Source organism: Barbus barbus (assembly GCF_936440315.1).
Source record: "Barbus barbus genome assembly, chromosome: 15".
NCBI lineage: Eukaryota > Metazoa > Chordata > Actinopteri > Cypriniformes > Cyprinidae > Barbus > Barbus barbus.
Window position 1 is genome coordinate 17,315,951 of NC_136743.1, and position 23,281 is coordinate 17,339,231.

Consider the following 23,281-nt stretch of genomic DNA (forward strand, 5'->3'; position numbering starts at 1 on the left):
GAACTGAAGTCTATGAACAGCATCCTGACATACGAGTCTTTTTTGTCGAGATGTGTGAGGGCTGGGTGGAGGGCAGTGGCGATGGCATCGTCGGTCGAGCGGTTGGACCTATATGCAAACTGGAAGGGGTCAAGTGAGGGGGGGAGGACAGACTTGATGTGGTGCATGACTAGCCGTTCAAAGCACTTCATGAGAATAGGAGTGAGTGCTATTGGACGGTAGTCATTGAAACAGGATGGAGATGACTTCTTCGGGATTGGAATGATGGTGGTAGCTTTGAAGCATGTGGGGACAACGGCCTGATTTAGTGAGATGTTGAAGATGTCTGTGAAGACATCAGTGAGTTCCACTGCACAGTCTCTCAGTACACGCCCAGGAATGTTGTCAGGACCCGGAGCTTTGCGTGCATTGATCCTGCTGAGGGACCTCCTCACGCGGTCCGGGGACAGCGTCATCACCTGGTCGCCGGGAGGAGGTGGAGTCTTCTGTGCAGTGGTGCCGTTTTGTGCCTCAAACCGAGCAAAGAAGGCATTCAGCTCGTTCAGCAGGGGGATGGTGTTGTCACAGGTCTGTGGTGGGGGCTTGTAATCCGTAATGGTCTGTATCCCCTGCCACAGGCTCCGCGTGTCTCTGCTGTCGCTGAAACGATGGGCTATCCTCCTGGAGTACTGTCTCTTGGCCTCTCTGATGCCGCGGGATAGTGTTGTAGGGTCATGTGAGAGCTCACACTTGACCCTACAACACTCTTTAAACCAATATGGAAACCTGTATTTGGATGTCAGGAAACATTTTGACAGTGGTCTAGAGCTGCAGTGTGAGTGGAGTGTTTGGCTGTTTAGCTCTATGTGAATGAGAGCGTGCGTGTGTATATAAGGAGGTGCTAGGTAAACATCCAAAACTGAATTTGCAGACTATCGGAAAAAAGCCTCCAAGAACACCCACAGAGCTGCTGACGCCAAACGGTCAGGCCAGTAACTACACCCATATGTCTGTGCATGCATTAGTTAATGTGTGTGTGCGCTAGAGCACCATAGAACTGTTACAAGGGCCTAAAAACAGATCACATCCTCTAGCTAGCATCCTGAATACGGGTTGCAGATAGAGAAACTAGGCGGTCGCAATCAGGAGATCAGTCAGACATAAACATGTTTCACAGTCCAAAATTCTGTTAGAGGGACCGATTTGTTTGTTTGCTTTTAGATTAACGCCTCCTGGAATTTGTTTCACGCACTTCACCCTGAAAATAAAGAGTTCTTTTGTGGACTCATTCATCTTTGTGCCCCGCAATAATTTGAGGATAATAAAATAGGCTATAGCTTACTCCTCATTGAAACGGTTTTTAAAAAGATTTTTTAAAACAGGTCTATTAATTTATACAATGAATTATAGGCCTATAATTATTATTATTAACACTGCAGTCAATGAAAATTCAGAGCAGCTTTATTTCATGATTTTCAAAAACAACCTGTATTACGCAAAATACGTTTCTTATGTTTTTCACTATATACGAGCCACAAGAGAAATATTAAGGGAATCATTTAAGACAATTATATACCGTTACCAGCATATCTTAGAGTAGATTCGTCTCTCATCGTCTCAGAGAGAATATGCGCCATTAATGCAGCGTTAGCCATCCTTTTTTTTTTTACTTTCACTTTTTTTTTTAATTGACTGACGTTCACCAGCATAACTCTTGCACACAGTTGCTTGCTTGAGTTGCTTGACCCCTCCCCCATAATATAAATTGTTTATAGGCCACATATTAGGCACTTTTTTAATGTTTATTTTTCAATGTTAATGAGAGTGACACCGAGAGTTAAAAAAACAGGAAATCATTTGGTAATCCTTGGGGAGGCTGTGCCGGGGCTAAACAAGTTTCTGATGGGGCTATAGCCCCGTCAAGCCCCGTCCTATCGCCGCCACTGCTGATCGGACACCGCAACACAAATGTGGCTTTTTGTTAATGACTGTCGCAGGAGTAACAGCTCACTACCGGTTACAAAATACACTGTAACAGTCAGTCACAGGCAATTCTGGTTGCATTTTTCATCAATTAACATCTTAAATTATTATTTGACTATGTTCTGGCCCACCATCTATTGGTGAATTTTTATTTATTTTTTGGCCCGATGCCAAACTTACTTGCCGACCCCTGTTATACATTCTCCAGGACCAGAGTTGTGCTGTGAATCCATACAAAAATTTGAATAATGACCAAGCATGGCTTAGTCAATCAGACGATCATTATGAAAATTAGGAGGTTGTGGCTATACTAACAGAACGCAGTCAGGATGACTACACAAGTTTTTACACAAGCACTTTGAATTACACAATGCATTATGTTAAAACCGATATTGATTTTTAAGGCACTGCAGGAAAGAGTAAATTGCTAGGTGATCAAATTTAAAATAAATAAATAAAAATCACACATTTTTTGCAGAAATTGGAAATAACGGTTTGGTGAGGAAGGGAAGGTGTGTGGGAGGAAGAGCGAGATAGAGTTGCAGGATCCCAATCGTTCTCATCTCCGCATAGCACACATTCCATCTGCTCAGCAGCTGGCTGGCTAATCCCGCTCTCACACAAACCTGTGCCTCCCTGAGAAGGCTCTCATACACCAACACACAACTGACATGGCCATTCATGCACAAAACAGACATTCAATGTGCAATACACACGTGTATATTCTCTTTAAACTTGTCTGTCTGTATGTCATCTATCTGTCTGCATTCTTGTCTATCTACCTACATAGACAGTTTGCCTGTCTATATAGTCTGTCTATTCTTTTATCTGTCTAAATAGATGTGCTGCCTTTACAAGTTATCAGAAACTTCCAACTTCTGAAGTTGCAACTACGAGTTTGTCGCGCTCAAGTGCTTTGTTGACAGGAAGAACAGGACTCATGATGGACATCCCATTCATGAGTTCATTCTTGCCTGTTTCTTGGGGAGATCTTATTAAAGCCAAAAGATATGGAGGATATTTAGTCAATATCCAACAGGTTTTGATGTAGTGTCCCATACACTGGTACACATATAAATATTCACTGCGCTATCTAGATATCCAGCTGGCTGACGATTCCTTAATTTCAGTTAAATAAATGCTGTTTTGGCTGTGTTCGAAACACTCAAAATGCATCAAATGGATATGTACAGTATATACATAAATATACATAACTGTAACTTAAAAACACATCTCTTCCATCTTTATTTGACCCTCTAACTCTAACACTCTCAATTCTAATTCTATTTTATCTTATTTAAAAAAAAAAAAAAAAAAAAAAAAAACACACTTGGACCCTCTATCAATTGCTTATTTATTCTCTAACTGCTAGCTTTTCTTGAAAAACTAACACTACCTTTCTTTTTTTCTATTCTATATACTTGTTTCTTAAAAAAAAAAACCTTGCTATGTGTACTGTGTTAGCCTAACCGAGACTTCTACATTTACATTTACATTTATTCATTTAGCTGACGCTTTTATCCAAAGCGACTTACAATTGCTATATATGTCAGAGGTCGCACGCCTCTGGAGCAACTAGGGGTTAAGTGTCTTGCTCAGGGACACATTGGTGTCTCACAGTAGATTCGAACCCGGGTCTCTCACACCAAAGGCATGTGTCTTATCCACTGCGCCATTACCACTTCTCATAGCACTTGCATGCTGTTGCTCTTTTGTTGGTTTTGATTGCTTCTATTGGCCTCATTTGTAAGTTGCTTTGGACAAAAGCGTCTGCTAAATGACTAAATGTAAATGCAATGTAACTTCAGAAGAAAGCAATGTAGATGTTGTGAGGAAAATGAATACAACTTTACAGTACTACAGCTGTTTTTCTCTTCCTCCATGTTTAAGGTTTATGGCCCGACCAACTCAGAAACTCTGGTATCAAAATCATCTTCATTTCTCAGTTGTAAATATGACTTGAGCGGACGTCCATGTCCAATTTCTGTATTTATGATCATTCAGATAGCACGGGAAGGCCTCAACATTCTGTCTGCCTATCTACTTATAGGGAGTATGGCTGTTTATCTGGGTGTCTGTCTGTCTAGATATTCTGTCAGTCTGTCTATCAGCATTCTTGTTTGTCTGTCTGTTGTCTATTTATCTGTATTTCTAGAAGAAAATATAATCTCTCTCTTTATCTACCTAAACGGAGTATGTCTATCTGTCTAGTTAGTCTGTCTGTCTGCCTGTCTGTCTGTCTGGATATCTGTCTAGATAGTCTGTCTGTCCCGATAGTCTGTCAGTCTGTTTATCTAGCTGCATTTAAGTCTGTCTGTGCATTTGTCAAAACCATATCGTACGAGTAAATTGACCTCGTTAATCACATATTTTAAACATCAGCAGAGCACTGCCTCTTCTACTCTACATCATTTAGCACCAGACTAAACTACTCAGCCTACCTTGGAGAGGCTGAAGACATTAAGTCAAAATAATCAGAACAACAGCTCCAAATGTTAGCATTGCTCAATTGGTCTTTGATTTTCTACAAAAAGCATAGGATTTATAGTGTAGGGGTATTTGAGTGTGTGTGTGTGTGTGTGTGTGTGTATAAATGTTGGATAAATAATTGTTTGCTTTCGTTTCAGTAAAAGAGAACGCCAGCCCCCTCGGCAGAATTAATTCTTGTTGTTCCACAACTGCCAAGCATCAGTCTCTCGCCTTTAGTGTGCTAGCTCCATGTCTCTAGCTATCTCTAGAGAGACTCTCAATGGCATTCGCTCACAGCAGAGATGCATGGCCTCACTACTGCCAAGGGACACAGGGATACGCCAGCGCTTCCTGGAAAGGAACTGGAAAGAATGGAGAAAGTTGGCAGAGGCTAGAAACGAGGGATAGAGGGAAAAGGAGAGAGGCGGAGGCCGGAGGGAACGAGACTACTGAGGGCTACAGAGCGACTGAGCCGGGGAGACCTGCTCTGGATGTCTAGTGGCATTCTCCACAGGTGCCAGTCTATTTTTGTTACTTTGTACCACCTTATTTAACTGAATACTGAATCATTATTCCAACTTATATTCTAAGTCTTTTATTTTATCTTAATGTCTTAAATAATGTTTCTCTTTTATAAATGTGCATCATGTGCAAGTAAAATGACCAATTGACCTTGAAACATGTAAGAAAGTTTTGGATCAGTTGACATAACTTTCTCTTTTCACTGCTGCATTGTCCTTTAATATTTTAGATTTGTTGAATGTCCATTAGGATACAAATTTTCCAGTTTCCAGCTAAACTAAATCTTTGATTTTTTTAAACATCACATCTACATACAGAAAAATGTATGCAAGTAAAATGGTAAAAAAAAAATATTTCTAGCACATACAAAAAAAAAAAAAAAAAATATATATATATATATATATATATATATATATATATATATATATATATATATATATATATATATATATATATATATATATATATATATATATATATACATACATTTTGAGCAGTGAAAAGGAGCCGACTTTGCTATTCACATCTTCAATTTACGTTTTGTATTTACATACAGTATATATTGTATATAAAATTTCACCAGGGTACATGGAATAAAAAGTTTTAATTTGATTGATACAGTAGAACTGCAGCCATCTAAAGGCTGGTCTTCACGTGCACATTTAGCAGAAACCACTACTAATAACCCTGGCACATACAAACACTTCCACTGAAACAGCAGTACATTGTCTTACTGTAAGAGCTGTAAGAGGGACTTCTCAGAAACACACACACACACACACACACACTCTCTCTTCCAAGTTCTCAGCACTTTCTATGGCACCTTCTTAAAAAAACAACCTACCCAGACTCAAAATAGGTGAGAGTTCTGCCATGCCAACTGTAAAAGATCAAATAAGCACCAGCAGATAATTGAAAGGTCATGTTTAAATAGGTGGAGAGCCAGCATCCGGTTACCAGATCTTATCTGCCTTGACCTTCTCATTTGATTCTGTTTCCCCAAGTTGTGTCACCCATTATTGCTCCATCGCATGCTGTTATCAAAGTGACCTCGGGGCATAACCTTTCTCAGTGACTCATATGTTGTGAGAGAGTGAATGTGGGAAACTATTACCATTGTGGCAAAGACACAAAGTCAAGATTAAGGAACATCTGTTGCTTCTGGGCTGTAATGACGGAGTGAAAGCACGTGGCTGGAGGAAATGCACAGTGCCAAAGAGGAGCAGAATTGAACATCTGTTTCTGCTTGAGTCCATGCAAACACACAAGGAAAGCTGGAGATAGAAAGGAGTTAAGGTCGAAGTGCTGCAAGCCTGAGACCATGAGAAGGTTAATCTAGTGGCCAGTCTTGCTCTGCACACAGGCTTAGCCCCAGACTAATCTAGTTAATGAGGGTGGAGCGGTAGAAAGCACAAATATCCTTGCAGCTTAAGGAGCTGATGGGCCCCGGGATGTGGTATCCTGTCTTATGTAATTGAGCTTCGTGAGCTGAGGTGAGCACGGTTGTGCCTATGGGGTGATCTGAGTGAAGACTGTCCAGCTGAAGTGCTGAGAGAGGACGAGTTGAGTTGTTATCACAGCTCTAGTTGTGTCTGGTAGCCAGGCCTGGATCTTCAAGCTGCTATGCCAATAGCACAGTATTTTCGACAGTTAGAATGTCTGCCCTTTTGTTGTCCGTCTCTTTCACATTCCCTCCATTTCTCTTCTTTTCTTTTTGTTCTTCAGTCTTGAGAGTTTGATCACACTATTTCGGCTTCCTCTCAGAAAGAAAAAAAAACAACAACTTAAACTTACCCTGATCTCCGGCGTGACCCGGGGAGCCCAGTAGTCTGCATGTGTGTATATGTGGTTGTGATGATTTATGCCTAGAAGCAAGGCTGCCGTGAGGCCCAGATGGCTGTAGTCTTCAGTAAGTGACGTGAGCAAAAAGCCTCAAGTTTGTTTTCTATCCTTCATCAAGCATTCAGTTGATTCCACAGAGGAGAGCCACACGCTGCGGTCTATTAGACTCGACCCCAGTGCCCTGCTTCCTTTGACCTCCACAACACTCATCCGCTTGGCCTACACTGACTGCAAGGTTTTACACCCTATTTTGTTCAATAACCAAACAACATGTAAGATCATTAGTCAGCTTTAAAAGGGATAGTTCACTAGAAAATGAAGGTTGTCATCATTTACTGACTCATGTCATTCCAAACCAGCATGACTTTTGTTTTCTGTGGAATACAATAGAAGAATTATTCTGAAGAAAGTTAAACCTTGAGTCAATGGAGTCCAAAACAAAATTGGATCTCATTGACTTGTATTGTATGGACCAAAAACAAAAAACAAAAAAAAAACAACAACAAAAAAAACACTAATGCTTATCAAGAAATAAAAAAAGAAATAAAAACATTTACTTTTGTGTTCCACAGAAGATCATACATGTTTGGAATAACAAGGGTGACTAAATTATCATTTTTGGGTGAACTATAATTTTAATAAACAGCTCAAGATAATCTGATCAGCACACAAACATTTCTTTACCAGCTAATTCAATGCACCTATGCATGCATTTTGACATCAAAATTGAATAAAAAAAGATTTTAAAATATCATGTAAAGATTTTTTCTCCATTATTCAATATACAATACAAAATAACCAACAAATAATCATCTAACTGTATATGTATAAAGTGTACAGCAGCCAAATTTATTGAGTAATAGCTTCACAGGCAGTCTCATCTCCTGGGAACTCTGCCACAGCTGGCCTTCGCCTTTGATCCTGAAGATACTCCAAGTGTGTGTGAAACATAGCAACACCATATGGATGTACTGTATGAGCTATTCTTGTTTTGCTTGTTAGACTGCGAAGGCCTGTCGTTAGCTGATCAAAGAACAAGCAGCTTGTGCTTGCAGCAGACAAATCGCGTTTCCATGATGTCAGTGCACTCTGAGTCAAGTCTTACAACACCTGCATATAATACTACATGTTCTGCCTATAACATAAAACACATAGACTAATACATTGAATATGGATGCTTTTTTTGAGGGCCAAAACTGCCCTTTTGGCAGATCAAATAAACGAAGGGGTCATTCCCTTTGCCGCACTTGTCAGCACTTGCAAATGTGCATGCATTGACGAAACACCTGGGATCAGTGGCACTTACATAATTTAAAGCAAAAACTTCAAGGACACCAAAGGCTGAGAGAACAAAAAAAAAAGAAAAGAAATTGGCAGAAGGGCAGAAAAACGGCAATGACCTTCTGGAGTGCAGGTGTGCATTTAAATAATTTCGAACAGTTATGGATGTATACTCATAAAATATTTATGTTAAGAAAATATTCCCGAGAGCGGGAAACAGCATGTGAACAGCATCTTAAATTGAGCTCTTCCACAATCGGCTCTGCAGGGGGCCTCATAAAGCACATGTGGAATTGGTGAGGATCGATGGCCAAGCTCAAAGGACCCCTTCATTGGGAGAACGTGACTCCACAGGTATGTGGGCTGCCTTTCAGCAGAGGCCCAACCTGAGACACAAGGGCCACATTGTGGGTGCTGGAAAAACGATAGCACCTTGGCGATTCCCAGCTATGCCATTTCCGTGGCATGACGACCCCCTTTACCTCTAGTGATGCACTTATCTTTTTTTAAGAGAAGAGAGAAAAACATTGTGGGTACATGGGGAAACGTGTATTACAGATGTCTAATGGAAGCCGTGAAACATCAAAGGCTAAATATTCTAGCCGTGTACAAGATGATTTAATGTAACCACAATAACATCTATAATGTCTTGTGTAAACGTTGCAGAGAATTCTTTGGCACTAAGCAGAATGTAACCATCTCACTCTGCTCCGACTCATGAAGTTCCTTGTGACTTAGCTTTTACATTATGAAAGAAGACTTTACATTTATTTATTTTTATTAAATTAATAATATTACAATAATATTTTAAAATTATATTAAAAATTAAATATTTTATATTACAATATTTGAATATTTATCATATACCTTTCAAAGTTTGGGGTAATTAAGTTTTTTTTTTATGTTTTTGAAAGAAGTCTCATGCTCACCAGGGGCCTCATGTATAAAACTCACCGTAGATTTCATCCTAAAAGTGTACATCCGCACAAAAGCTCGATTGTGCGTACACACAAAAGTTTTCAGATTTATAAAACCATGCGTACACCAGAACCTGCGCAAAAATCCCTTTATAAATCCCAGTCAGGGGAAGATTGTGCGTAGGTGCATCTCTACCCCGACTCCTCCCTGAAATCACCATATATGGAGCTTACAACGCCTACTTTTACTATGCATAACCTCATCTGCATATCATTTCCATGCATATTCCCATCCACGTGACACCATGTTTAACACCGTCAAAGGTACAAGACATTAAGGAAATATGAATTGTGCCACATACATTTTTATTGTCAAAAATCAATAAAAGATTTAGAATAATCTCAAAATATCCATAAAAATTAGTTCTCAGATTAATAGCCTATTTTAGAATATAGCTGCCCTAGAATATTCTTTTCCACTGGCCAAATAGTATTTAAACGGTTTAAAACAATTCAAATCAATTTAAAAATGTATGCAGTTTTTCTGAAAAGGTGAACATCTTTTAGCTATTTTTAGTGGAAACAGATAAGCCTATATTTATTGCAGTGTGAATACAATTGTCTGATTTGGCGCATCACTGACAAAGTATTTTAAAAAAGAAACAAGCAAATCTTACCGTTTTTTTCAATCTGGCTCCTTCAAATACATTGGTATTTTTCATAATGTTGTGAATATGCCTTGACACGTCATCAACACCTCTGTGCAGCTGCGGTTGTACAGTAATTTATCATCATTGGACCTATTGCTTTGGTTTATCTATCCTCTTTTTATTTGTATTATTAGTTGTATTTATAAACTCGTTTCTAAATCTCATGATAAGTCATATTTTAATTCAAGAGTTTATTTTAACAAAATGTGTTATGTTCCAATTTGTGAGAGTGGGAAAATGTGCATTTAAGATGGCCGTCACTACCAGTAAGGGAGAGGTGGATGGATCGAGGCTTGCAAACAAGACTGTAGTGCTGTGTAGCATGTAAAACTCCAGCCTCGGAGAAATTGGCAGGGAGTTAGTAGAGTACTTAGCAGTTCTAGTTTTAGAGTGTTTTTATCAACAATCTTTGTTTTAAGCTCTTAAACATATTTATTTGCACATCTACCTGAAATAAACTTTTGGACGCCAACTTTGCTCCCATGATTTTCAACCTCCTTCTGACTGCTCGGATCATTTATCACACCCCCAAACTTCTGAATGATAGTTTACGAACTTAAAACCAAACCTACAGACCTGAAGAAGTTCATACCTTGTAAGTCTGGCTCACTGGACCTGGGGCTACTCCGAGCTCCACGGGTGTTTTTTTTAGCTCCAGGACTGCTTCCTCCTCCTCCGCCACCTCCAAGATTTCCGTGGACCTTGCCATAGCCATTGTACATGTTGTTGCAGCCCATGTTACTCTTATAGATGGAGGGAGGGCTGTTGAGACGATTCTGACGCTCTAGTCTGTCCTTCATCTTCTTTGGTGGTGGTTTGTACTGCTCATCTCGCCCAATGTAGTTCATCCCATACACAGGAATTATCTCTGCGGCAACAAAACAATCATTCAACCATGAAGCTGCTATTTAAGTTGGAAATAGCAAAAATAGCATTTTTTAAAAGCAGGTATGGAGAAAATGTACGGAGCACCAAAGAGAAGCAATGGAAAAAAAAGATGCAAAAGTTTTTGGTTTGGTTTTGGTATTATGTATTATGTTCCCCCAAGAAACTGAATTAACTTAAAGCATTTGCGCTCATTTGCAAAACTATTGCATTTTGCCAAAAAAATGTTGTGTTCTCACGCAAAATTATTGCGTTCTCTCACAAAGTACTGTGTTCCCCAATGAAACATTGTGTTCACTTGCAAAACACTTGTGTTCTCTTGTACAACTTCCCTCACAAATGTATTGTTTCCCGAAAAACTTTGCATTTACTTGCAAAACATCTGCATTCTCTCTCTCAAACTATTGCATTTGCCTGAGAAACTTTGCGTTCACTTACAAAAGATTTGTGTTCTCTCGCAAAACTATTGCATTTGCCTAAGAAAACTTTGCGTTCACTTCCAAAAAAAAAAATGCACTCTCACGTAAACATTGAATTGCCTGAAAAAAACGTTGCATTCACTTGCAAAACATTTAAATTCTCGCACAAAACTATTGCATTCCCCTAAGAATCATTGCGTTTGCTAAAAAAACATTTGCGATCTCTCTCAAAACTATGGTGTTTGCCTGAAAAACGTTCCGTTTGCTAACAAAACATTTACCCTAAAAGCGGGGGAAATTATCTTGCAATCTTGCAAAATTGCATTCTCACAAAGTACCGTATTCCCCGAAGACACTGTATTCACTTGCAAAACACGTGTTCTCTTGTAAAACTTCCCTCACAGAAGTATTGTTTCCAGAGAAACTGCATTTACTTGCAAAACATTTGCGTTCTCTCGCAAACTATTGTTTGCCTGAGAAATTTTGCGTTCACTTGCAAAACATTTGCATTCTCACGCAACACTATTGCGTTTGCCTTAAAAATCTTCATGTTCACTTGATAAAAAATTTACATTCTCATATAAAAATATCGAGTTTGCCTGGGAGACTTTTTGCGTTCACTTGCAAAGCATCTGCATTCTCTCGCAAAACTATTACAAAACTTTGCGTTTGCTGAAAAACCTTTGTGATCTCTCTCAAAACTCTGGTGTTCAACTTCACTTGAAGAGTTTTCACTTGACATGGTAAGAGGAGAGTAGAGAGAAGAATAAGTCAGTGATCATACGCTCTTACCTTCATTGTACATGGGTGGGATATGATGCTGGTAGTACTGGTGGGGGGAAATGTCCCCAGGGCTGACGGGTGGGTAGAAGGCCGTGTGCGAGTTGGGAATAAAGGGTGGTGGGGCCATGTATGGATTTAAGTGATGAGTTGGAGAGATGGCTGGGGAATAACTGGGAGGATAACATTCTGGAGACTGAGGGGTGACCACCACTCTCCGGACCCCTGTGTTGTCCTCCAACACCTATAGTGAGAACATAAGATTTTATTCATTTGAATGAATTTTAAAAATTATTGACTTGAATTCCCTGACGTTTCCAGCTTAAAATTATATGAATATACAAATAAAAAAAATGTATGAACAGTAAATATTAATGCAAGGCCATGAAATCAATGCAATATCATAAGAAAATAACAACAAGTATTATTATTTCATAATACTAAGTCTCAGGACAACAATGCATGATATTGTGAAATCCTCTTCAGTAGCTGAACACTACTCCACCTGTCTGACCTGCTGACCCTGAGAGTGTGTTTACGTGTGTGTGTATACACATGACAGCATGTTTGACAGGCCTATCAATAAGCAGACGGCAGTGTGAGATAAGGTCTCAAGAATGATCAGCCAAGCTTAGATCAAGTTCGGGCTTGTTGTGCATTCAGATGTTGAGCATGCGGTGAGAAACATTGTTTCATTATGCATGTCTATGAGAGACATCAGACTGACTGAGGATGAGGAATTTGAACCAGGAAAGGGTCTCTGGTTCAGTGTTATGTTAGTATCTATTATAGTTTTATAGATATTTTATAAATGGTACGAAACTTGTTGACTTTTATGGCATTTGGAATGTGAAGACAAAAAAATTGAGGGCTTGATTTGAGCAGGCTAAGTGGTCATAAAAAAAGTCACTTGTGCTCTTCGGTCAAAAATGACTGACCACAGGAAACGAATGGGAAATTGACACAAACACAAAAATTCAGCAAATTTGTGTGTACACAATCTACAAATCTGCCACAATGCAGAAAAAAAGTACACTGCAATGACAGGGTGAAACTCTAAAACATCAAGAGTGCAAAATCAACACATCCACTCACACACACACACACACACATTATACGCACACACACCTATGAACTGGTGTGACTAACACAGCAAATATATATATATATAAAAAAAGCAATAATTCAACTACAATGCAGTAAAAAGTGGAAAGCAAGGAAGAGGTTACACTATGAAACATCAAGAGTGCAAAACAGGCACATCCACTCACGCACACACACATACACAAATATACACATTCAAATGAATTGGTATGGTTATAACCATATAGCCATAACAACTCCGAAAACTTAAATAAGAGGCTGAAATCAGATCAGACCCAGGATGAAGGGGGAGTTAAATTTTAGGTGTCCGGTCACTTTTGACCGTGAAGATCACAAGTGTGACTCCTAAATAAGGAGCACCAGAGTTAAAGTGCATCAAATTTATTCATAACAAAAGCCTAATTACCGTATTAATCCTAACAAAAATCAGATCCTGTTCAGCCCCACTGCAGTACTAGAAACATAATTATGGAGGAGAATGCAATGACACTGCCAGACACCACAAGGACAAGTAGGGCGACAATATGACTGCTAAATATCAGAGGTCATTATGATTTCAAAATACTCAACTGAGGTGATGTCAGTTTGGAGAGCTGTACTGTACAATAAGGATGAATTAGTCTGAAAAGAAAAAGCTGCTAGTAAATGTGTCTGGATCCTGGTCTCCTGTTGTTAGATGCCCACAGTTCTGACTGTGCTTCCCGCTCCTAGCTGGCACTGACTTAAATTACACACAAATACAGTGACCTTTGGACATTTAGCAGATTCCTTCAACTGCCAAAGGAGGGGCGAAAAGTCATGCCTATTTAAATCAAGAGGGCATGATTTTAAGTAATGTGGATTTTAAATGCAACTTCTAAAACAATAAAATAAATGAATATTTTTCTACTTGACTTAAAAATTATGTCCTCGTAGTATGAATGATATAATATTGATTTTTGCAATAGCAATATAATGTAATGTACACTTAAGTCAGTTTAAGTTTTGTTTTTCTTTGGTCAGGTCTTATCTCTCCTAGCCCACCAAATGAGCCACTGCCCCACAATCAAAAAGAAAATAGGTGCATGACGCCTTTTTGTTTTCCTATTGAGAGTACAGGATACAGAAAAAAACAAAATTATGAAACCAACTATAAGTAAACAGAGGTCTAATCTGTTTGTGTTCTAATCTGCCTTTCTGGGAAAAAGCATCACCAGATAACAACATTTACTCAGCACTGGTTACAGGGTCATATGGCTCCCCAACTTTCTCTTCACTGTATTATCTCTCTGCTTGGTCTTCCATGACATTCTAGCATGTATTTGCAACTTTTACATAAGTGGTTAAGGGTGAGGAAGAATGTCCCAGCAAAAAGTCCATGGAGAAATAAAGAGCAGCATAGAATGAAAGTTGTGAGAAAAAAAAGAACCACTGCAACCCATTTTTGGGTCTCAAACTACCAATTAAGAACCACAGGTCTTAATAAATACCCTAGTGAATCAGAAAATCAACTTTTCATAAATCACAAACTAGTCAAAATACAAATATTCTTAAAAGTCCTTTTCAGCATAGAGTCAGAAATGGCATTTGTCAGCTTGTGGGTAGAAGCTGAGGTGAACTCTAAATGAAGACGTAATGTAACCACTAGGCTCCAGGCCCAGAGCTGTTGCCATGCTGATTGTATCTCTCCAACAGCTACTGGTCAGGGGTCTGCTTTCATGTCTGGCAGATCATGAGTGAGATAAAAATTACGGTTTGGAGAGCTCATTCCAGATCAGCACTTGCTACATATTGATTACTACTTTCATCTGGCAGATAGGAATCACCATGTGGTTTGGAACGACGACAGATTCTTGTATAATACCTAATGGATCATAATAGAGAGTCCTGGACAGACCACGAGTCTTACTTACAGAGGTGAGAGGTAGTCGTTCCTGATTGCATTATTAAATTCTGTTTTCGCATTATTGATTTTATTTTTTAAGATTTAAAGCTGTCACATACATGCACACTTGTAAGCATATTATCAAATAAAATGTTGGCACAGCAAGGCATTAATAAATAAATAAATAAATACACATACATACATACACATATATATATATACATACACATATATACATATATATATATATATATATATATATATATATATATATATATATATATACACATACATACATACACACATATACATACACACACACATATATATATACACATATATATATATATATACATATACATATACTATATATATATATATATATATATATATATATATACACACACATATACACATATATACACACACATATACATATATGTGTTGTCAAAAATATCGATATTTCGATAAATATCGATACTGAAATATCTGAACGGTACCAATATTAATTTCCCTAAGTATGGATACACCGATACTAGCCGAGCTGTCACTCACTTCTCTCCAAAGGCGCGTGGACAAGCACCACACGTGACCGCACTCGTCTCCTTAGCTCTGGTTAAATAGCAAAAGTGAAGTGAATAGAAAGATGACTGCTCTGGTTGTTAAAGAACACAGCAGGAGCGCTATCTGTAGGGATCTATGATCTCCGCGATGCAGAGAACGCGCACGGAATCCAGTCATAAAAACGGAATTTACAGTTTAACGCGGAATGTCACGGAATTTGTCAAATTTTGGATGAATTAATCAAAAGTAGGTCATTACACTTAAATCAAATCGCGATATGGACTAGTATCTGTAAATATTAAGCTGCAAAGGTCGATTTAAATATGAATCCTGCATGTTCTGCGCGTCTCTGTGTGAATGTGCTGCACGTGCGGTTGTGTTTACTAATGTGGCGCTCGCGGTGATTTAAGCGTCTGCCGTCTCAATGAGGACATAAATACATCAACAATATATCCAGAACTGATCTGAAAGGCACTTTACGAGCATTTTACCATTTAATTTGAGTAAAACTAGCGTCATATCATACACACACAGAACTTTAAAAGTATTCACGGCAACCCGTCAAAATAAAAGTTCGGTTTAACTTATCCTATTAAAGACCGTGTGCCAGAAATAGGCTATATTACTATTATTTAGTAGAATGTACATAATACTACTACTTACTACTACTGTTAATTTTTTTAAAAGAAATAATCACAAAATTGTTATTTTAATAGTAAATCCCCTTCATTTGCCAAAAATGTAAATGTTTAATTTTCATTAATTCATATATAAATTAATTAAAATTGTTTTATGCCTTCATCTGATATCCAGTAAAATTTAAATACACAACACAGAATTTCTGAGGGGGAAAACACATTTCATAAGGCTACTGTAAGAATAAATAAAAATAGTTTGTATGCATTCAAATAATAGACATGCTAAAGCACAGAATTTGGTAACAAAACATAAGGTGAGAAAAAAAAAAAAAATTCATACGGCCCTAAACGTGTCATTTTTGTTACACTTTTAATAAATTAAATGTTAAATTGTATCATTTTCATGATTTTAATTAATTAGACATGCTTTTAGATTAATAGCATTTAATTTGACCATTAAAAAAAAAAAAAGAGTCCAGAAAAATTCAAACAGAAGAAACGGAATCCAGAAAAATTCAAATGGAAAAAATTGAATGTAGAAAAAAATAAAACGGATTTCATAGGGCCCTATATCTGGAAATATTTTGGTTATGAAGCAAATGAGAATATCAACAAATAGAACTTTGGATTTTAATTAGTACATATATTAGTAAACGTTAGTTTCAATTAACGTTTAACTAAGATTAATAAAAGATTAATAAATAAATCAACAAATGCAGTACCTCAAGACATTTTGTTGTTCGTGTAAAATATACCGCATGTTCTCGACTTGTTACATTTATCTTTAAATTAAAAAAATTACCCCCTTAATATTGTGGCAGTTTTTTTCTCCATGGTATCGAAAATGGTATCAAATATCAATATTTTTCAAGGTATCGTATCGAAGTTAGAAATTCCAGTATCGTGACAACACATACATACATACACATATATATATATATATATATACACATATATATACACACACATATATATATACATATACATATATATATATATATACACACACACACACACATATATACACACACACACACATACACATACATATACATATACATATACATATATATATATATATATATATATATATTTATATAAAATGTGTTGTGTCATTTAAATGAAGTAGAAAAGAAATATTCTAAATTATGTTTTTGGACATGTGACATTCCTTGTGAGTCTATTATTATTTTCACTAAAAAGAAATTAAATTGAATAAAAATAATTATATTTTTTTCCTTTCTCAAGTCCAATTCAAGCTGAATTTATACATAATACTTATTAATGGAAATAGGGGAAGTCGTGGCCTAATGGTTAGAGAGTCGGACTCGTAATCCAAAGGTTGTGGGTTCGAGTCTCGGGCCGGCAGGGATTGTAGGTGGGGGAGTGAATGTCCAGCTCTCTCCACCCTCAATACCACGACTGAGGTGCCCTTGAGCAAGGCACCGAACCCCCAACTGCTCCCCGGGCGCCGCAGCATAAATGGCTGCCCACTGCTCCGGGTGTGTGTTCACGGTGTGTGTGTGTTCACTGCTGTGTGTGTGCACTATGGATGGGTTAAATGCAGAGCACGAATTCCGAATATGGGTCACCATACTTGGCCGTATGTCACTTCACTTAAGACTATCCTGAAATTATGACATTGACATTTTGCACTCACCTGTGAGATGTAGCCGGGAGGCACATGGATGGGTGGGATGGATCCATTGGGTGACATCATTGGAACCTCCGCAGGCCCTGTGCATACAGGAGAAGAAACAAAGAGTCAAATATTCATATTCACCTCAGTATGTTATAATGTATGATAAACATACATGCATTAATCAGTTAAGAACAAACTGGCAAAACAAGAGACCAGAATCAAGGAATGCACCCTTTTAGTGATGAGTTAACATGGCAGTCACGATTCATTTGTGAATTACTATTGTTTCTGTCTGTTACACTGATTCGGATTCATCCAAAGGAAAAATATTTATAAGTTTGGAATCTGAGAAGCAGGCCCAGGCTTCTTCAGAAACTTGCATAAGTTTCCACAGAACTAATGTATTCAATAGTTCTGCCCCTTGTGTGTCCAGTTTGGCTGACGAGATTATGCATTAAGACTGCACCATTCTTAAATTACATTTAACGCATTCTTCTATGTTTAAATGCAAATATCTGCAGATTCTGTCTGGGCCTGCTGATAAGCACACCCAACCATGCATTGGTGAAAATGATTATAAATAGATATCATTCCATCCTCATTGGCAAGCGGCCTAAATGCTGGATAATAACCTGAAATGGATAAAACATACAAACAAACAAACAAACAAAGCAAACCGGCCAATAAAGGCCGCCCCACTTGGCACAACACAGAGGGCTGTGGGTAATGGAACTAGAGCAGTCCAGACAGACCGTTATGCAAGACTGGAAAGAACTCAAGCAGCATGGAAAGTCTCCTGTCGCTCTGAGTGCCTCTCATCAGGACTGATTTACTGTACGTCCATTCTCCAGATCCCTCGCTCACTTTGACTCTGTGACTGATGAGATCACCGCACATGACAAGTCACGTACCTGTCTGAAAACTTGCAAACTCAAGGCCCACTGTGAGACTTTACTCTAAATAAACATTCACCTCATTTTCATTGGTTCAATTGTTAGAAAGCAGCATCATTTTATATTTCAGAAACATTCACCAGGTTGTTTTGTTTACACCCTGAAGCTGTTAGGCTTGATAGTGAAGAAAGGGATGTATAAGAGAGGAAGTGTAACTTTTGAAATCATAATGGAATTACTAAAATTAAGATGTTTCCAAATACACTGCACAGAGTTAGCAGCTTGATCTAAGATAAAATCATCCACTAGTTAGTCTAAAGTAAACCAGATCCGAATCCCCCATCAGCCATTTTTAGATTCACTGGAACAAATATATTCAAATCCAAATTGTGCTGTTGACTTTTCCATTGCGGTCTCTCTCTGCTCACAGTAGTGGAGGTCTGACTAAACCTGGTAAAGACATAGTCCCCTCCTGAGACAGCAGCAGTCAGCTCTGCAATGCTTTGGCCAGCATAAATCACAGGATGGGCTGTAATGAATTCTACAGTTCATTCTTCATTAGCTGCCAAAGCCTGTTCACAACAACATTTAACATGGCTAGTCACTATTACGTCATATCCTGAAGGAACATTCCAGAACCGCTTGACTGGAACATTTCATTTAAGAGGTGCTAGAATAAGAGTGAAAAGATGGATGAATCGTTCTTAGATGACATTACACGTGTGAATTGCGAACATTTACTGTGAGCCTTGTTGGATCAGTTTGTTCGGATGTTCTAATTCTAGTTATACTGTTGTGATTAAAAAAAAAAAAATCATCTTCAGACAGGTATATAGGCTATATAAAAAAGATATTACTTAAACAGTTTTAATGTGGCTAGCTATGCACTGATTTTAACTTGCAGCTAACCATATTAATTGATTATTAAAAACACCTTATATCCTTTAGACAGACCTACTGTGAGTTACCTGGTTGTTAATCAGTTACATACTTTTTGCTTTGTTGAAGCCACACTGTAAAAAAAAAAAAAAAAAAAAAAAAAAAAAAAAAAAAAAAAAAAAAAGTTGAGCCAACTTAAAATTAAAGCAACCAGTTTCAGCAGATTTTTCAGCACAAAAACAGTAGCCTTACTGTAGCTAGCCACTTAGCGCTAGTCACTTGCAGCCAAGTACAATTTTAAATCGCTAGAGCTTTATTTTAGTATAAAATCATGAGTATTTTGAAGTTTAGAAAGCTACCGTTTCAAAACGTAAGGTGATTTTAAGAATACTTGGCGAGGCAAAAGTTGAGGTAAAAAATTGAGAATATAATTAACAAAAATTAACAGGGCAACATCATATCAAGAGGGTAAAAAGGTTTTTTCAGAAGCTGTTTTCCAGTAACAGCTAGACTCCAACTGACTTCAAAGGGCCCTTTTTGGTTAACTGGTGAGAACAGAGGAGTCATCCTTACTGGAAGTGTGTGTGTGTGTGTGTGTGTGTGTGTGTGTGTAAGAGTGATGCACAACAGTGTGCGTGGCCCAAGACCAGACCTGGGCATTGTACGGCCCCCGGGCCACATCCGGCCCTCTGGCTATCCTTGACAGGCCCGCATGAGGTAATACGTGAATCATTAAATAAGTCAAATTGCATATATGCCTAGGTGTAATTATGCAATACAACCGCACTGCTTTTATTTTCAATGCAACAGCTTTGTTTCCTGATAACGAAACAACTAAAATCAGTTCGAAACTGATTTGATTTCTGTAAACTCAAAAACAACAAAACGTTGCTTTTGTAAAATAATAAAAGTAGGACGAGCTCTCTGGCATCTCTGAAGCTGGAGCGCTTCAGAAAAAAGAACCGAAACTCAGCATACGGCTGCCTCACAGACATGTGAAATAAGCTATATCTATAGAAAGTTTAAAATGTCTACTTTTAAATGAACCAATTCAAAAAAAATATTTCCTGATTATTGCAATCTGTATGAAGGTTACATTTCTCTCTAAAGGCACATCAAGTAGGCCACTCTGGAGATAATTAAAATCTCTTTTTTTCCAACACATTCATAATCATTAGGCGACTTTTGCCTGTGCTTGGTGGCAACCTTAATACGTGTGCTTGAGCGCGGAATTGAAGCTCATTGGATCATTAGCTTTAATATAAACATGCGATTAGTTAATAATGACTTAAATGAACGACTAGTTAAGTTGTTGGGGGCAGCCCTATTAAATACCAGCTAGAGGTCTGTTAAAGTTTTTAAAGCATTTTAGCTACGCCTTTTCATTGTTGGATAAATTCCGCTTTCAGAACTGTCACGTCCGTAACGGAGAGATGTCCATCCCAAAAACTCAGGCCTTTTTTTGTCACGTCCGTAACGCATGTGTAACCTATGCCATTTTCCTCATCGTTTATAGACTGATACTTTACTGATGTCTGCACTCCACATTTTCAGCGGTTTAGAAAAATATAAAGAGATGGTCCAGTGTAGCTGTTGGTAATGAATACATCTATGAGAATGTGTGTTTCAGGTTTTGACTGCGAATGTCACGTCCATAAATCTTTGAAATACTTGATTTTTTGTTCAAAATTGTGATGGTAGTTTTTGCACAAAAAAAGCAAATTTTCAAAACTGTTTTTGTGAATGTTCATTAGCTACTGGTATAATTGTGTGCTCCACATTTTCATTGTATGATTGTAATGTTCCATTTATAGAGATATATAAACTATATTGGGCAGAACTTAGTTAAGTGTATTGGTCTGGCCCTCTGCAACCGCCCAAATTTCTCATGTGGCCCTTTGGGAAAATGAATTGCCCACCCCTGCCCTAGACTGTGACCTTGCTAGCAGAACAAATCCTTGTAGAACAAATTAGTCTATGATGATAAACACAAACGGCCTATCAGTCAGAGCAAAGTCGAATGAGTGGATGTTTGCCGGTTCTCAGTATGTGTGCAAGTATATGAAAGTGTGCATGTGGGTGGGTTTGCTGTAGATGCAAGTTGTGTATGTAGCCATCTTTACTTAACTAGTACAATAAATCAAGGTCTGGTCTGTGTACATCCACCCACATCTGAGTATTTACACAAACACAGCAGACACAAATGTACTAGGATCATCATAATATGTGAAACAATTAACTCAGAGAAACAACAGACAGACAGGAAGAACTGTGGCTTATTCAGATTATTCCTGCTGACGTAAAGGAGACAAATGTTGTGCTCAATCCAACCATGTGCGGGGATCTTGAACATCTTGAACCAATAAATTAATGATGTCTGTGAAAGATGTAATAACTTGTAAGCCATGGCAAAGGAAAATTAGGCAACTAGTGGTGGAAAATAATATCCAAAAATGCTAAGGAGGTTCATTTCTCCAGGCTTGGCTATAAACCTTACCTAAAGCGGTATTGGCAAAATTGTCAAAAGATGAGAGACAGTGGCCATTTGACATGAGAACTGTATGTGCTGTGGTATCGCCACAGAAAATGCATCACCACACAGCTATACTAACAAAAAAAACACCATGCTATTCTTTGAAGTACATGAATATGCTAATAAAGTACTACGCTATTACTATAAAGTACAATAAAAATTAATAAAATAACTAAAAACAGAATTTGAATTTCACATGAAGGAAGATACTTGACAACAGTGCATGTATTATATTGTGTAATACTCATGACATGACTCCACTGTACCATGGTACTCCCAGAACTTTTTATTTTCTTTGTACTGGTGTATAAGTAGTTCATATTGGAAAGAGGAAGTATGTATAATCTGTAGAGTCCATGAGTGTCCAGCAGATGACTATGCAGAAGGAAAGGAAGGCCTCTGCCCTTTAATGTGAAATATATTATTCATCCCTTCTTTCTTCCACAGCGGAGCACGGGGAACACATGTGGGCCGAGGGGAGTCGGTATGCTTTAATGAAGCGTTCAGTTTGAGGCCGAGAGCTGCCTGGAGCCACGGTCAGGCCTGGTGGAGTGTGAGCTTGTGTGCATGCCGAGCACACAGAGGACGCCTTTTCAGCCCTGCTCTCCCTGGTGGCGTACTGTACATACACAGAGAGCACTCATGTGAAGTCTACGCTGAGCCCACACTGGCGGCTTTCTTTTAGCCACTCTACAGCAATGCAACCAAACTCATCTCCTCTCCAACCTGAATGTCCAGAAGCATGCCAAAGAACTGAACCATAATCTCCATTTATATATTCCCATATCTAAAGCATTCAGAGCTTTTGAAGTATGCTCTATGCCGAAGTACACTCCAGTGATGTTTGAGCTCTGCTCGCTTGAGCAGATGGATGAATGAAGGACGTCACATTAGGTTTTCATGTGGGATCTTCAAGAGGGCATAAGGGTCTGTCAAACAGGCCTAGGAAAGTATAGGGCTTTCTGTGCTTAATCTAGGCCTCACAACAATGTGGCGAAGCTGCTCTAACCAATCTCTTAACTGGGAATTCCAATTCATATATTAAAGTCTAATTCAATTCGAATAAATTCTCAGTGTTATGCCACAAACAGATCATATTTATCGAAAAACTATAAAATAACTGTGATCACCTGGTTTCATATGATAGAATCCATTACAAAAAGAGATGAGAGCAAATGAATGAATGATAGATCGATAGATAGAACTAATGAATGAACGATAGATTGATAGAACTAATGAACGAACGATAGATCGATAGATCGTCACCGACAGACAGAACTAATGAATATTACGCAGAATGAACAAACTATAAATAGATGGGTAGAAAACAAACAACAGCTACAACGAACAACAGAGCGATAGAATGAATAGAATGAA

The 23,281-nt window shown here is 38.1% G+C and overlaps 1 protein-coding gene across 1 annotated transcript in view; it reads right to left on the minus strand.

Moving 5' to 3' along the window:
- The window catches only part of LOC306881302 (fibronectin type III domain-containing protein 3B-like), a 156,676-nt gene that overhangs the window by 58,285 nt on the left and 75,110 nt on the right, over nucleotides 1-23,281 (minus strand). Inside the window, 3 exon segments of the mRNA XM_079435320.1 lie at nucleotides 10,296-10,571; nucleotides 11,800-12,031; nucleotides 17,618-17,694. Coding sequence (XP_079291446.1) covers nucleotides 10,296-10,571; nucleotides 11,800-12,031; nucleotides 17,618-17,694 — 585 coding nt within the window.